Raw genomic sequence first — 15,542 nt, 5'->3', positions numbered from 1 at the left:
CTGTCGCTATAATACAATGCAAAACCACATTGAATTCTCCAGAAACTCTCCAGGACATGTGGACTAAGGCCTCTTACCTTACAATACTTAGAAAGCAGGACTTTGGGGAAAGCTGAGGTTTTTTTTGTTTTGTTTTGTTTTGTTTTTTGGTTTTTCCAGACAGGGTTTCTCTGTGGTTTTGGAGCCTGTCCTGGAACTAGCTCTTGTAGACCAGGCTGGTCTCGAACTCACAAAGGAAAGTTGAGTTTGATATCATATGATGAGCATCCCTTGTCTTCCTAACCCCCTCCTGTCCCCTGCAACAGCACGTCAAGGACATCATCCTGCAGTCTAACCCCCTCCTCGAGGCCTTTGGGAACGCCAAGACGGTGCGCAACAACAACTCCAGCCGATTCGTAAGTATCCCGATTCCAGTTGAGGGAGTACTTCCCATGTTCTGCAGACCCGGACCTGTTTGCAGAGACTTTGCTCCTCTGAGCTAGGTCTGAAGGGAGCGGACACTGGGCTAAGGGAGCACCTGAGAGACCTTTCCTCCCCTCATGTCCTCTCCCTACCCCACCTCCTGGATTTCTGAATCTGCTTTCTTTTGTATGCTCACAGAATGAAGAGCCCCTGGCCCCAGTGCCTCCTAACTGTGTCCCCAGAGCTAGGACAAGGTTTCCCTTGCAGTGCTGTGAATGCTTTCAATGTATCTGTCCAGAGTTGTTGGCAGTAGGGTATGGAAATGTGACCATTCCTAAAGGCCAAAAGGTGCATTGGAAACCAGATACAGATGCCTGGAGATTTAGCGTGCTCTTTCAGCCATTCAGCCTGTCTGGCACCCAGGCAGGAACCATCTGTAAGGCTGATGGTGGGCTGGTTTCAAGACAAGCAGTGGGTGGGACTTTCAAAGAAAAACAGTTTCTTTCTCACTTAAAAAAAAAAAAAAGCCTTTACTTAATTTTTTTTAAGTATTTTTCTTTTGAGACGGTCTCTTACATAGCCCAGGCCAGCCTTAAATTTCTTATGTCGTCTAGGAGGTCCATCTCTGCCCCCTCCCCCGTGTGCTGGAATTGCAGGTGTAGTTCACCCCGTTGGCCTTTATTCAGTAAGGAATGTCTTATTTCCTAGAGAAGTCTCCCGATGGTCTCTGGCAGTCATTGTCAGTCTCCGACAGCCAGCTACGAAACCCGCGTCACGCCCCTCATTGTCTGCTCTTATTCTCGCTTGTTTCATAGTTGGGATGTTCTATTCTGACCTTTCTAGGTAATGACAGAAGAAACACGCTGTGAATGAATTTTCCACATGACCTTTTTCCTCTAATTATCATTCTTAACATGCCTTGTAAAAATAGACACTGTCAACTTTAACCCTTTAGCTACCTGCCCATACTCGCCTTCCTTAGGGAGCAGGGAAAATATCATTATGACTTCCCTTGCCTTCTCCTGTTATAAGTTTTTATTATTATTATTATTATTATTATTATTATTCTGAGAATATAACTCAGTTAGCCTTTAGAAAGCAAGAGCCCAGCATTTATAACCATGTAACCCTAATAGAGAGAGAAGAAGAAAGTATAATTTTTTTTCTCTGTGTCTTAGATAATGACATCGAAGAGGGGAAATTTCTCTCTCTCTCTCTCTCTCTCTCTCTCTCTCTCTCTCTCTCTCTCTCTCTCTCTCTCTCTATCTCTCTCTCTCTCTCTCTCTCATGCCCGATAGTATCAAGTGATACTCTCACTAATTATTAGGAAATGTAGGTTTAAAGCCACATGCAATTTTCTGTATCTTGGTCAGGCAAGCATGATAGAGAATTTGATAGTAACCAAGGTCCTATTGACTGCAGATACATTCTTCTAGAAGAACAATGTGGCAACCTGGGCACTGTGCGGGTCTCTGTCTTCAGACACAGATGGGGAGAAAATGAGTGTGTTACAAGTTCTCCTTATTTAGTCTGGCCATGGGATTAATCCTCCGAATGCAGAACTGTGTGACTGGCAAGCGCCGGGGCATTGTTTGGTATAAAGTAAGGAAGTCTAGCTCAGAGCTGGGCTAATCCAGAATGTCTTCCATTAATGAATTTCCTTGAATTATGCCCTGTATTCCAAGTCTGTGTTTTTGTTTACCAAGTACTAAAGGAAATTGCTAATTGTCTTGCAGGGAAAATACTTTGAAATCCAGTTCAGTCCAGGTGGGGAACCAGATGGTGGCAAGATCTCCAACTTCCTTCTGGAAAAGTCCAGAGTGGTGATGAGGAACCCGGGAGAGAGGAGCTTTCACATATTCTACCAGGTTTTCCTTTGCCGTTTTTCTTTCCCAGTCCTTTATTCCTTCTCCACATTACAAAACAAAGCTGGCTGGGTGGTGGTGCACGCCTTTAATCCCAGCACTCGGGGGCAGAGACAGGCGGATCTCTGTGAGTTCGAGGCCAGTCTGGTCTACAGAGCGAATTCTAGGACAGGCTCCAAAGCAACATAGAGAAACCTCGAGAAAAAAAAAAAAACAAGAAACAGGAAAAAACAAAACTGGAAAGGTCAGTGAGATGGCTCAGAGGATGAAGACACCATGAGACCAAGCATGATGTCCTGAGTTCAATTCCTGGGCCCCACGTGGTGAAGAGGAGCCCTTGTTTGTCTTTGATCGCCCAGTGTGCAGTAGCATGAGCTACGATCAGTTTTTTGCCTCTCGGCTCTCAAGCCCAGAGAGATGCCCTGGGGTTTGTACACATGTCTAAAAGGAGCATGGGGATATCCCTGTCCTCAAGGAGTGTTGAATTCTAATTAGGGCAACAAGGCAAATTTCCCCAAAGTTAAATAATTGGGAAATTGTTAACAAACTTCAAAAACAGAAGCGGGAGTGTTTGTTGGATGATTTCCCAAGTGGGAATTTGTGTGGGGAAAGCTGGAGCTAAGGGAAGACAGAGACTGTCCACTAAGGAAGGAGCACCCTGGGCAGAGAGGGGAGGAGGTGTTGAGCAAGGAAGTCAGGTGATGGGAGCCAAGTGTCCGGGGGCGGATACCTCCAACAGGGTCACTATTGGATGAGAGTGTCTCCTCAGGCTTGGGAACCTCAGAGCAAGCCCAGCATGCCCCGACTGTTTCAGGCTTTGGCAATCATCCGGTTCAGTTGTTCAGTACCAGGCCAGCGCTCTTCCACAGAGCTGTATCCTCAACCCTCTTTTTACTGCTTTCATTTTGAGACAGAGTCTCACGAAGTCACTACGCTGGCCTCGAACTCAGTTGGTAGCCTGGGCAGGCCTCAAACTTGTGATCCTCCTACCTTAGCCTCCCGAGTAGCTGAGATCATAGGCATGGGCCTCTCGACCTTGCCAATCCAGCCATTTGGAAAAACGTTTTTGAGTCTATAGAAACATAAGCATGCCATGTTCAAAACTGTGATGTTCGAGTTAACCTAATGATTATTTTCATATCAGGGATCTGCGGTTTGCTTTCTCTTTGGTCCAGTGGTGTTCTAGGACCTCTAGGTTAGAAAGAGATTAACTTATGCGAGAAGCTCACACTCCGTCTCTCAGTTACACAGCTATCTCCAATGGCAACCAATTCTTTTAGTGCCTATTTGCTGAAAAACTGCATAGCGAGCAGAGAGAGAAATAAGGTTTCTATCTAGGACCAGGGGAACCGTGTAGAAGAAGGGGCCTGGCGAGCTTGGTGCTGCTTTCCAGAAAGCCTCGGGGTCAAATTTCTAAGTTCTGGGAGGAGGAAAACGGGCAGGACCAAGAACAGCCTGTTGGCTTGAGCCTTGAGAAAGAAAGCGGGAGAGCAGTTTTCCAGAGCCCTAAGAGGAGAGGCTACAGAGTGTGGCTAAATCGTGGTGAGGAAGCAGACGGCATGGCTTGAGGATGCTCAGGGCAAAGTGTTCAATGAAGGCAGAGAGCAGCCTATACAGTCAGAGCTGGAGAAGTGGGCATTTGAAGATGCAAGGGAAAAGGGCACATGTGTCTGAGCAAGAAAACTGAACAGGAGGAGGGTATTTTTTATGTGTCTGAGCGAGAAGACTGAACAGGAGGGAGGTGTTGTCTTCAAACAAGCAAGAATAGGGGAAAGGTTATAGGTGGTACGCCAAGATTCTTCAGGGGCTGGAATGTGGCTCAGTTGGTAGAGTGCTTGCCTAGCATGCACAAAGCCCTGGGTTCAATCCCCAGCACCGCATAAACTGGAGACAGTGGTTGTCTTAGTCACTTTGCTGTTGCTGTGATATACACCACGACCAAGGCAACTTATGGAAGAAAGAGTTTATTTGAGCTTACAATTCAGAGGGTGGGAGGCCATGCTGGGACCAGCATGGCAACAGGCAGCAGGCGTGATGGCAGGGATAGGAAGCAAAGAACTCCCATCTTGAACCATAAGCATGAAGCAAACAGAAGAACTCAGTAGACCAGGAGGTTTCAGAATGCAGAGAAATAACCCATAGCCATTCTAAAATATATGACGTAGAATGTCCTTCTGTATATGTGTTGCTTTTTTAATTGGCTGATGAATAAAGCTGTTCTGGCCAATGGCTTAGAGTAAAGCCACATGGGAAATCCGAACAGAGATATAGAGAAAGAGTAGGCAGAGTCAGGGAGACACCATGTAGCTGCCAAGGGAATAACATGCCAACACTGGTAAACCACAGCCCTGTGGTAATATGCAGAATAACAGAAATGGGTTAATTTAAGATATAAGAGCTATTGGCCAAACAGTGTTGTAATTAATATAGTTCTGTGTGATTACTCGGGTCTGGATATCTAGGAAACGAACAAGAAGCCTCCATTTACAAATATACATCACAGGGCAAGACCTCCATTTACAAATATTCATCCTGGGGCAAGAAGTGTAGAAAAACTAAGTTGGGTAGGAATTCAGAGGCTATGGTCTACTTTGTATCCTACTTTTCCATGGGGCCACTAGTACAGCATACAGTTCTCTTACAGACATGAAGAGAACCTGAGTTCTCTCAGGCTTTATCAGAGTTAAGAACTGGAAGTTGGGCTGGGGAGATGACTAGGTACTTAAGAGTGATCTTTCAGAGGACCAGGTTCAGTTCCCAGAACCTACCTGATACTCACAGCCATTTCTGACTCAGTTCCAGAGGATCTGATGCCCTCTTCTGGCCTCCATGGGCACTGCATCCATGCAGGCAGCATCCGTATACCGTAAAACAACAAAAATTGTAGCTTGTAGACCAATCTGGGGCTTATACAACTGCAACCCCAAATGATATTTATAAACTCCCTCAGATTCTGCAGGCTAGAACCCCTGACTCCCGCCTGGGCTCAGGGATGGTGGTCCTGAAACCCCAAGGTGATTGTGGGTGTTTGTGGGCCCGTGTCCTGACACGTCCTGTGTATTCTTACGGCAGCTCATCGAGGGCGCCTCTGCAGAGCAGAAGCAAAGTCTTGGCATCACCAGCATGGACTACTATTACTACCTGAGCCTCTCAGGGTCCTACAAGGTCGATGACATCGACGACAAACGGGAGTTCCAGGAAACCCTGGTAAGTGCGGGTACCGGGCAGGGCAGTCTCCGCTCTCCTGCCTGAGTGTCAACTGAGGCGGAGGGCAGGAAAGGTCAATGAAGCAGACAGTATGACCTGCCCCCCCCCCCCCCGCAGTCACTGTGAGCACTATGGAAAACCTGGGTTCAGCACCTTGGAGAGCCATGCACCCAGTTGCCACACGATGGTTTGAAATGAGTAAAAAGCAAATGCATCATTACCCTCCTGCAACAGTGTTCTGATAAACAGACCAAGATAGTTGTGGGGGTGAATTTAGCCTGCTAGTTTGCTGAGCAGTCAATAAATACATGGAGAGCTGTTCCTTAGGAAGGCCACAAGCCACTTTGTGATCTTCATTGAAGATAGAAAATTTTAGGGCCTGGAGAAGAGTGCTTGCTGTTCTTGCAGGGGATCCACGTTCAGTTTCCAGCAGCCACACCTGGCAGCTCACACCGGCCTAGAACTTCAGTTCCGGAGGATCTAATACATTCTTCTGGCATCTGTGGGTACCTGCACACATATAGCATACACACTCACACAGATACACAAAGGTAAAAATTTATATATATAAATTTATATATACTGAGCGTAGTGGCACACGCCTTTAATCCCAGCACTCAGGAGGCAGAGGCAGGTGGATCTTGGTAAGCTCAAGACCAGCCGAGTCTACAGAGCGCGTTCCAGGACAGCCAGAGCTACATAGTGAGACCCTGTTTTAAAAAACAAACAAATAAGCAAACAAAAAATTTAAAACACTTAAGTTTTGTTTGTTTCATCCTCTTGATCTTGTTTTTCTGTTTCCAGTGACTTTTTGTTACCTCTGAGTTTCGTGGTCAAAGGACAATATTGTAATGTGCTCTGGGCTGCTCACATCAAACACATGTCACAGTCCGGGTTACAGCACTAGAATTTCAAGGTTTTGTGACCCGCCTGAAACTGACCTGAATCATGTAGTCTAAACCTTTCTGGAGGTAGGCCTGTTACCCTCTCATCCTTCGAGGACTGCAGGAGGTTGTTCTTGAGTCAACAGCAAGCTCAGGCCTGTCTGTCTACTGAGAACTAAGGGGGGCCCAGAATGAGCAGCGGAGAGTCAGTGGGAGGGAGTTGGCTCAGAAGTGACAGGTCCCAAGACTGCCCAGCCACAGCCTTCAAGGAACGAGGGAAAAGCAGTGGGCGGAGGGCTCAACACTGTCCTTGGGAAAAGTTGTCTCAAGTTACAGAAATCCAAGACTCGGCCACTTTAATTTAATGGACTCAGAAACTTGGCTTTTAGTGGTCTGTAGTTCTAGAGATTTTAAAAGATGTTTTTGTTTATAAAATCTTTCTGTCTCCCTCTCCACAAAGGGGAAGACATCTTGGGGTGGTTGGATATGGGAAAGTAATACCCTTGAAGAGGGTTGGCAGCCAGAACTCACTTGGGACAGGGCAGACCTGGAAACTTGTACCCAGACTCTATCTTCTTGGAGATCCTCTAGGGTCTAAGGTTTTCCTAGAGAGTTCATTGTATTTAAAGACAGACTTGCCCTTCCAGCAGGACTTCTGATAACACATGAAGTCTAGGGATATGGTGACTCGGTCAGCAAATTGTTTGCCAAATTGCTTGTCACAAATTGCCTGAGGCTCCGAGTTCGATTCCCAGAACCCATAAGGAAGAGGAGGAGGAGGAGAAGCAGTAACTGTAGCAGCAGCAGGGTTTGGCAGCATACACTGTAATCCCAGCCCTGGGGAGGCAAAGCCAGGAGGATTCCTGGGTCTTGTTGATTATCTAGACTAGCCAAATCAGTGAAGTCCAAGTTAATGGGATATCATTGTCTCAAGCAACTAAATGCGGAAATCAAATGACAAAGGCACACCCTACATCAGCCTCTGACCTCCACATACACATGCTTCTGCACACGCATGAGTGTGTACACTTGTGCACACACACACAAAAAAGGATGAGCAAGTACACAGGTTACAGATCACATTGATGGAGAGTTCCCATCATCTCAGGCGAAGCTACACGCTCACTGTACAAGTCGCTCCATGCCGTGTTTGTTGCCTGCTCACACGGTCAGCAGCCAGGCTGTCTGGCTAACCCCTCTCTCTGTGTCTTCCAGCACGCCATGAATGTGATCGGGATCTTCTCAGAGGAGCAGACGCTGGTGTTGCAGATTGTGGCTGGAATTCTCCACTTGGGAAACATCAGCTTCAAAGAAGTGGGCAACTATGCAGCAGTGGAGAGCGAAGAATGTGCGTAGCTCTGCCTGGGCTGGGGAGGGAGGGGAGGGAGGGAGGGAGGGAGGGAGGGAGGGAGGGAGGGAAAGGCGACCTACCCCTTGGCTTGGCCTAGATTGCTAATGAGGTGCATTGGTAAGAAATGAGAAGTCATGTGTCCTCAGGAGAGACTAGATCTCTTTAATGCACCCGATCTCCCCTCCTCTCCCCTTCCCTCCCCTCCCCTCCTCACCCCTGTGTTGTCTCATCTCTCTTCCTCTCTCTATCCCCCCATTTCCTCTTCCTCTCCTCTCTCCTTCCTCCTCTCCTATGTGGTTTTCTCTACCCTCTTCTCCCTCTTTCCTACTCCCCCCCCATTCCTCTTCTCTCCCTTACCTCCACATCTTATACACCACAGATAATTTGAAAATTATTTCTATTCATTATTAACCTTGGAGAAGCCTGGCAGAATTCAACCTTGAACTAAACCTGGTATAATAATGAACATCTCATTTACTATTATTTTTTAGTTTGGGGGTACACACACATGCCATGGCATGTATGTAGAGGTCAGAGGACAGCATCTGGGAATTGGTTCTCTCCTTCTACCATGTGTGTCCTGGGAATGGAAATTAGGGCATCAGAACCCACTGAGCCGTTGCACTGGTCTAGTCTCAAAGATGAAGCATGCTTTGATGATTAGAGTACTGGCTTAGTGTCTCCAATGAGCCACTTGGTGAAAACCCCTCCTGGACCTGGCTTTATTGATGGACAGGTCCCTAGCTGTCCTGGCAGGCAAGGGACAGGATGCTCATGGGTTTGTAGTTTGTCCCATGGATCTGACTTAGATTAGATTTCTGGACAAAGAGAAATGAACTTTGACCATTGGGTTGACGTTCCTGGTGACCACGTCTGTCTTAGCCTTGAGACCCGAATGGTCATTTTTATTCTTTCAGAGGAAACTATGGTCCTTCCTACAGTAAGTTCTACTGGTCCCCTATGCCTGTGATCTACCACAAACCCTATGGCTTATGACCCCAGCCTCTCAGGCATCGGTGGTCCTCCAGGCCGTTCTCAGAACTCACATCCACCCCAGCCACCCAGGAAGGCATTTCTCCCCTTCTCAGCATTCTTTAGGGATAATTTTAGATGCTTGGTAATAAATAGTATCCCACTCATTGCTGACAGTGCAGTAGGGAGATTTCCATTCCAAATAAGGATCCTTTTTTATGTTTTCTTTTTTTTTCTCATAAAAGAGGGAAGTTTTGCTAACGTCTGATGTCGATGTCTATCTTTATCTGATAAAAACAAATATATTTAACAAGGGAGTGTCCAGGAAACAGGAAAAATGCCGAGTGTGCATGAAGCCCAGGATTATGACCTAATCACAATGGTGACTCTGCCTGTAGACGCCGCGGACTTTACCCTTGATATGAAACTAATGCACCCAAGAGTACAGAAGGGTCATCGGCACCTACCCACATCAGTTTCACAGTTCTGCTGCGCTGGTGGTGTCTATGGAAGGAGACTGGGATTCTCTGGCTCCCTGAGAAGTAAAATCCTTACTGCCTCTTTGTACTTGAGTATCAGTTTGACACTGACCCAGCAAGCATGTCCCTGGTTCTTCCAACCAACAAGGAGTTCACTGTTCAGTGATGGCATCCAGGGCTAGCAGCCTTCCCTGGCACATGTGGAAGGCTGGTGAAACTGGTAACTGTTTGTGAAATTCCCTGAGGAGGGATGGTGGTACAGTGGAGGCCAGAGAAGGCTAAGCTAGGAACCAGGTCGGTTTAACAGAGAAGTACACAGCCCTAACCACCACTCCTTCTTCTGGTTCTGGGTTCTTCAGTTGGTCATATAGTAGCGTGGTCAGCTGGGTACCTGTTTATGCCTTTGCCCATCTCTGCCTCCCTTATGGTGGTCATCAGGGTTTCCAGAAACGGGAGTTGCATAGTGACCATACATACATCTTTCTCCTGTTTCCAGACTGTGATGTGAACTTCTATCACCGTGTTCCACGAGTGTTTGTCCAGGTAGCACTGTGTCTGGGAGATGATTCTGTATCCATTTCTCTTTTATAGCTGCACAGCTTTGTATTGCTTGGATATGCTTTGAGTTGTTTAACCACCAACTGTTGCTAAGTATTAAGATGGTGTCTGGGGCGTGTAGCTCAATTGGTACCTGACATTCATAAAACCTTGGGTTTGAGCCCCAACACCCATAAACACGGCTTGGTGGAGCTTCCCTGTGATTCTGGCATGCAGGAGATAAAAGCAGACAGAACAAACCTTGGTTCATTCCATCTTACTGCTGTAAGATTTATTCTTATAAATATTCTTATAAATTTATTCCAGTATATCTTTGGAGTAAATTTATCAAGGGAAGCTTTATAAAAGCTACCCATGCCTTTCATAATTAGAGACATCAGCTTTCCTAGTGAAGGGAAGGGCTAGAATCCCTTGCAAACTGGCACAAATTAGCCATCTATTGGACCTTGCCTTGGACCGGTGGGGGTGTAGGATTTCCTGTATGTTGCTGAGAATCCAGGCAAACCTTAACAGAGATGCTTGTGTGCTTTATCCATATCAGGAAAGTAAAACCGTGTCCTTTGGATCAAATATTACCTGAGTGTGATTAAATATTAAATTAACTTAAGAACTTTATTGAAGAAAAAAATACTACTTTAAAACCACTGAGTTCAAGAACATATGATGGCTGCGGCCCCACCCACTGATACACTGATACACCCACTGATAAGTGGGTTTGAAACCCCACCAAAGCCTAATAAACCATATTTGCTTTATTTTGGTCTTCCTCATGGAGCCCAGGCTCCCTCAGTAGCCAAGGGTGACACTGAACTTCTGATCTTCCTGTGTCTGCTTCCCAGATGGCAAGGTTACAGGTGTGCATCCTTGTTAGAGGAAAGCTAGCCTTCTCGGTGAGAACTCACGCCACACACTTAGAAATGAAGGGACGCTCTCTACTTAAGTGCCTGGACAAGTGAGGCTAGCGGCCATAGCAGTCACTCCTGAATGGGAGATTTTACTGATGCGTTAGGCTCGTGCATTCCTTAAACGCTGTCATCCTTAAATCTCATTCCGGATCAGCCCCGGTTACATTTCAACCATTTAATCAGAGACAGGAAACTGTAAGGCTGGCCGCTTGGGCAGGTAGGAGATTTACATAGCAGAGGTATTGCATGCTGCCAGGGTTATTTTAAATACACCAGTGTTGTTCTCTTTCTAGTGGTTGTTACCCAGGGTCATCTTGTGCACCTGGCAGAATTAAGCTTTTCTTCATAAGAGGACAGGGGACTTAGTGGCAGATCGAGACTTAATGATAATCTTTGGGGGTGGGAACGGGGCCTCTTGACTGGTTGAGAGTCTCCTTTGTCGTGGGAATGGAGCCTAATGGCTGGTCAGTCCTGATGAATAAACATTTACACCCTTCTATCCTAAGTTTCCCTATCTCTACCAGGCCGAATTAGTAGCCTACTTATCTCTGGGGCATTTTGGAGGCAGCGCTCCTTTAGCTAAGTTTCGTTTGTGTGATTCAGTGTCCCCTAAGCAAATACATAAGGAAATCCTGAATAACATCAGTTTTATTATTTTGAGTTTTTTCTCCATTACTGCAATACCTGGCTTATGTGATGCTGGGAGTGGGACCAGGGGCTTTGTGCCTACTATGGCAAGCTCCCTAAACCTGCCACTTCCTTTAACCGTATGAAGAAGGAATTTCATTTCGCTACATCCTTTTGACTTCTCTGTCTTCCTTGTAGTTCAAATTTAAGTAGGAAACTTAGGTTGACCCTCCCCTTACACGTTAAGTCTTCCCTCATCAACTTAAGGTGTTGAAATAATCTCCTAGCAGGTTCTTCCTGGTCCTGATGACTGAAGAACTCCACAGGCCTTATGCCAACCTTTTATGATTAATCCTTGCTTCTTGCCTCTCCTTCCCCGAGCCTCACTGCTAAAGTTCTTCCCCAACCTCGGCCCCACTCACACACCCTCATGGAAATTCACAGCCTGGAGGAAGTCAGGCTAAGCAAAACTATAATTTCAGCACCAGGGCAGCCACAGAAGAAAATACGAGCCCATAAAACCTTGTGTTTGAAAAACATGGCATGGATTCTGTCCAAACCAAGTGTCGTACTTCCTCCTCGTCTGCTGAGCTCTCTCGCTAAGCCTGTGGCTCTAGCTCTTGGCCACACTCCATGCCTTGTTTCTGAAGAGCCTGCAGCCTTTCAGATCCACCCTCTTCTGCAGAGCTACAAGACGCGGAAGAATAGCACATGGCCGGTCACTCCCTCCTGTCTGTTTTGTCTCAGAGGGTCTCATCTCAGCCTTGTTTGGTTTTCTTAGCTAAGACCGTAAAGATAACGGCATGAAGCATCTACCAGACAGCCCGATTCGTTCCCACTTTTGGCATGGTTATGGACTTGAGGAGAATCCCATGTTTACAAAACAGGCACATTGAACTGACTATTCATTGTATAAAGCTGTTTGCTCACTGTGGAGTTCCCTGGCAGGAGAAGCCTGGTGAACAGGCATTAACTTAATGGAATCTCAGTAGGCAGCCTGACCTGACCTTGAAGACCTCACACCTCAGTCTCCTGAGTGACTGGAATTACAAGTGTGTGCTACCGTGCTCAGCTACTGTGTCTGCATGCACGTCTGTGCACATACACATGTGTACATGTGGAGACCGGAGGTCCACCTCAGGGGTTGTTCCTGAAGATCCATCCATCTTCTCACTAGGACCTGGGACTCCCCAGTTAGGCTAGGCTGGTCAGTCAGAGAGCCTCTGCTCTGGGATTACAGAGGTGTACCACCACATCTAGCTTTTCTACGTGGGTTCTGGGATTGAACTCAGGTCTTCACACTTGCTCAGCAAGAACTTTACCATCTCAACTGTCTTCCCATCCCTTTTATAAACCATTGACGATAAGGCCCATGGCATCTAGTAAGTCATATCCTACTTGATGCTGATGGGAATGGCTTATCTATCTCTGAAACTTGGTGAATGTTTCCCTGGTCTCTGCAACTACGTATCCAGTGTGACTCATGAATATCCTCTGACCTCACTCAGTTCAAAGGAAGAATTAGCTTCTAAGAGACAGATTTTTGATAAAAATCAATGCCTCAGGCTCTTTATGAGAGGAAGCTGAAATCCTTGTGTGAAATCCTCATATGGATGAGAAGTACATTGTTCTGGTATTGGCATGTTTATTGACTGACTCTTTAGAAGTTAATGCTGAGAAACATCCATCCATCAAATCCCAATGCCCTCTGTGCAATCTAAAGAGATCCGGCTTTATTGGGAGGCTGATGAAATCTTCCCACTCTTAAAAGGGTCCTTTAGGGATTTTGTTTTGTGAATATATGTTTGTTTGTTTGTTTGTTTGTTTTTGAGATGGAATCTCACTGTTTAGCCCAGGTTGACCTTGAACTTGTAATCCTGCTGCCTAAGTGTTGGGATGATTGATATATGCCACAATGGTGATACTATCCATAAGATCTCAACACATTCTTTATATCAGCAAAATTTTATACTGAGAGAGAGAGAGAGAGAGAATCCTATCCAAGTTCAGATTTTTCATTTGTATCTATTCCATGAGTCATGTGGCAACACATAGATGAATAGAAATGAGTTAATGTAAGTTTTAAGAGCTAGTTAGAAACAAGCCTAAGCTATTGGCCAAGCTTTCATAATTAATAATAAGTCCCCATGTTGTTTATTGTGGAGCCACCGGTTCCAATGAAAAAAATCCATCTACAATCTATAAAGTCCTTCATTTGTCATTCAAATCTGAATACTCTTTCATGCCCAAGAATGGTGTCATTTATCCAGATTTGAACATTCTAACCAGAAATCAAGGGAATCCCCTTGGTCCTGGTAACTTTTCTCTTGGCAAGTATGAAACAACTTGCCACACCCATGGAAGCTTTCAGTTTTCTCTTCGAAGACCCCCAAATACTTCATTCAGTGCATGTTGTGAGGTAGTACTGTGTATTGTGACACCAATCAGTCCCTCTGTTCACGTACCACCCCAGAGGACTCTCCTGTGATGTCTATTGAAGCCTTCTGGGTAGGGAAATGGCACAGCTGGTGAAGTACTTGCCATGCAAGTCAAGAACCTACTTTCAATCCCCAGAACCCATCTACAGGAGTTGTGCTTAGGTACACGTCATCCCAGCACTGGAGAAACCGTGGCAGGAGGATCCCTAGGTGTGGCTGGTGAACTGCATGGTCAAATCAATGAGCTCCAGGTTCAGTTAGAGACCTGGTCTCAAAAAATAAGGCGGAGAGTGGCCAAGGAAGACATCTGTCATTGACCTCTGGTCTCTTGTGAACACCCACACAAGCACAGAAATACATACACACAGGCCTTCTGAGACCCCTCTGCCTCCTGCACCCCCAACCCAGAACACCCTTCCCCAGTGCATCGAAATCTATCCCAATCTTAACCATAGCTTTCAGCTATAGCAGTTACTTATCTACACAACACAGAGCATAGTCCAGCCATGCCTCTGCCCCCCAGCTTGTTCCCCTTAGCACATATCATTCCCGTCTCCACATCTGTACAAATCCCACTCTTCCTTGCTCACCAAGTCCAGATGAAGCCCCTTCCTTGATTACCCCAGAAAGCGTTAATAGCTTCCTGTCCTAAATTCTTCTAGAATTGCATGGTCTGTTCCGACGCATTCTGCTTTCCAGGAGGATTCTTTATTTGATAAAATTTCTAAATTGTCTTCAGGGTTTATTAGTTATTTACTGTCTTTTCCTCTTTATTATCTACTCTTTGCAATCCCTCACAATGTAAGTGTTCGATCAGTAGGGGATTGTAGGACTTATTGTGTCCATGATACAATAAGCTGTTACAAGTTCTCTGTAAATGAGTCCATGAAAACATTGCACCAAAGGAAGAAAACATTAATCAAAGCCAAAGAAATGTTTGTTGGTTGAGTTCCTGTTGATGTCTTTGCCTTAAGCACAGAGAAATGTCCATTTTCAGTATCTCAGTGTGATCTCAGTGGGGTGGGGGGAGGAAGTGGAGGGAGAGGGAAGATTGGCCTGCATCCTTTTTCGATTTGAGTGATTGGAAGTCTCAGTAATCATAGGGATTGATTTACAGAATAAAACCACTGGGGAAAACAGACAGAATGTGCACGGCATTGATAATAAGTCTTCCCTGACAGTGCGGAAGTTTTAGAAGTTAACTTTGATGCCCATTATCTGCTCACACATGCACCAGGGCTTCCCTGTGCCTGGAAGATAATGTCTACAGTTCTGAAAGACGATCATGTTTTCTATTCTGCAGTTTTGGCTTTTCCTGCGTATCTGCTGGGTATAAACCAAGACCGGTTAAAAGAGAAGCTAACGAGCCGGCAGATGGATAGTAAGTGGGGAGGAAAGTCGGAGTCCATCCACGTGACCCTCAACGTGGAGCAGGCCTGCTACACCAGGGATGCACTCGCCAAGGCCCTGCACGCACGAGTCTTTGACTTCCTGGTAGATGTAAGTAAGCATGGGTGGGCATGGGCAAAGCTTCAGGTGTTAGATATAAGGAACGCATTGACTGAGAGTGTGTTCTCATGCCTGCCTCATTCCTCTGCATTGTTACCATGTCCCCCTCTGCTCTGTGTATCCTCTCTGCTTCCGCTGAATCCTGAATCGAACTTCTAGATATTCCTGTTCATAGCTGTGCAGACCTCTTCCTAGGGCAGCTCAGTGTCCTCAGAACTGGCAGCTGGTTTTCCCCCTGGGTCAGTGATCTAAGACAGGGAGTGTGAGCAAAAGGCCATAAGGTGTTTTTTGTTTGTTTGTTTGTTTGTTTGTTTTGGGTTTTTTGTTTGTTTTTGTGTTTTCTTT

The 15,542-nt window shown here is 46.0% G+C and overlaps 1 protein-coding gene across 1 annotated transcript in view; it reads left to right on the top strand.

The window, feature by feature from the left end:
• Positions 1-15,542, top strand: part of Myo1e (myosin IE) — a 195,398-nt gene that overhangs the window by 119,574 nt on the left and 60,282 nt on the right. The window contains exons 6-10 of the mRNA XM_013346406.2: positions 306-395; positions 2,139-2,270; positions 5,340-5,474; positions 7,574-7,706; positions 14,992-15,188. Of these exons, the coding sequence (XP_013201860.1) occupies positions 306-395; positions 2,139-2,270; positions 5,340-5,474; positions 7,574-7,706; positions 14,992-15,188 (687 nt within the window). The remainder of the gene's footprint in view (positions 1-305; positions 396-2,138; positions 2,271-5,339; positions 5,475-7,573; positions 7,707-14,991; positions 15,189-15,542) is intronic.

Source organism: Microtus ochrogaster, chromosome 5, assembly GCF_000317375.1.
Source record: "Microtus ochrogaster isolate Prairie Vole_2 chromosome 5, MicOch1.0, whole genome shotgun sequence".
Classification (NCBI taxonomy): Eukaryota; Metazoa; Chordata; class Mammalia; order Rodentia; family Cricetidae; genus Microtus; species Microtus ochrogaster.
Note: the sequence above shows the minus strand (reverse complement) of the source record. Positions and strands in the feature narration are given on the sequence as shown.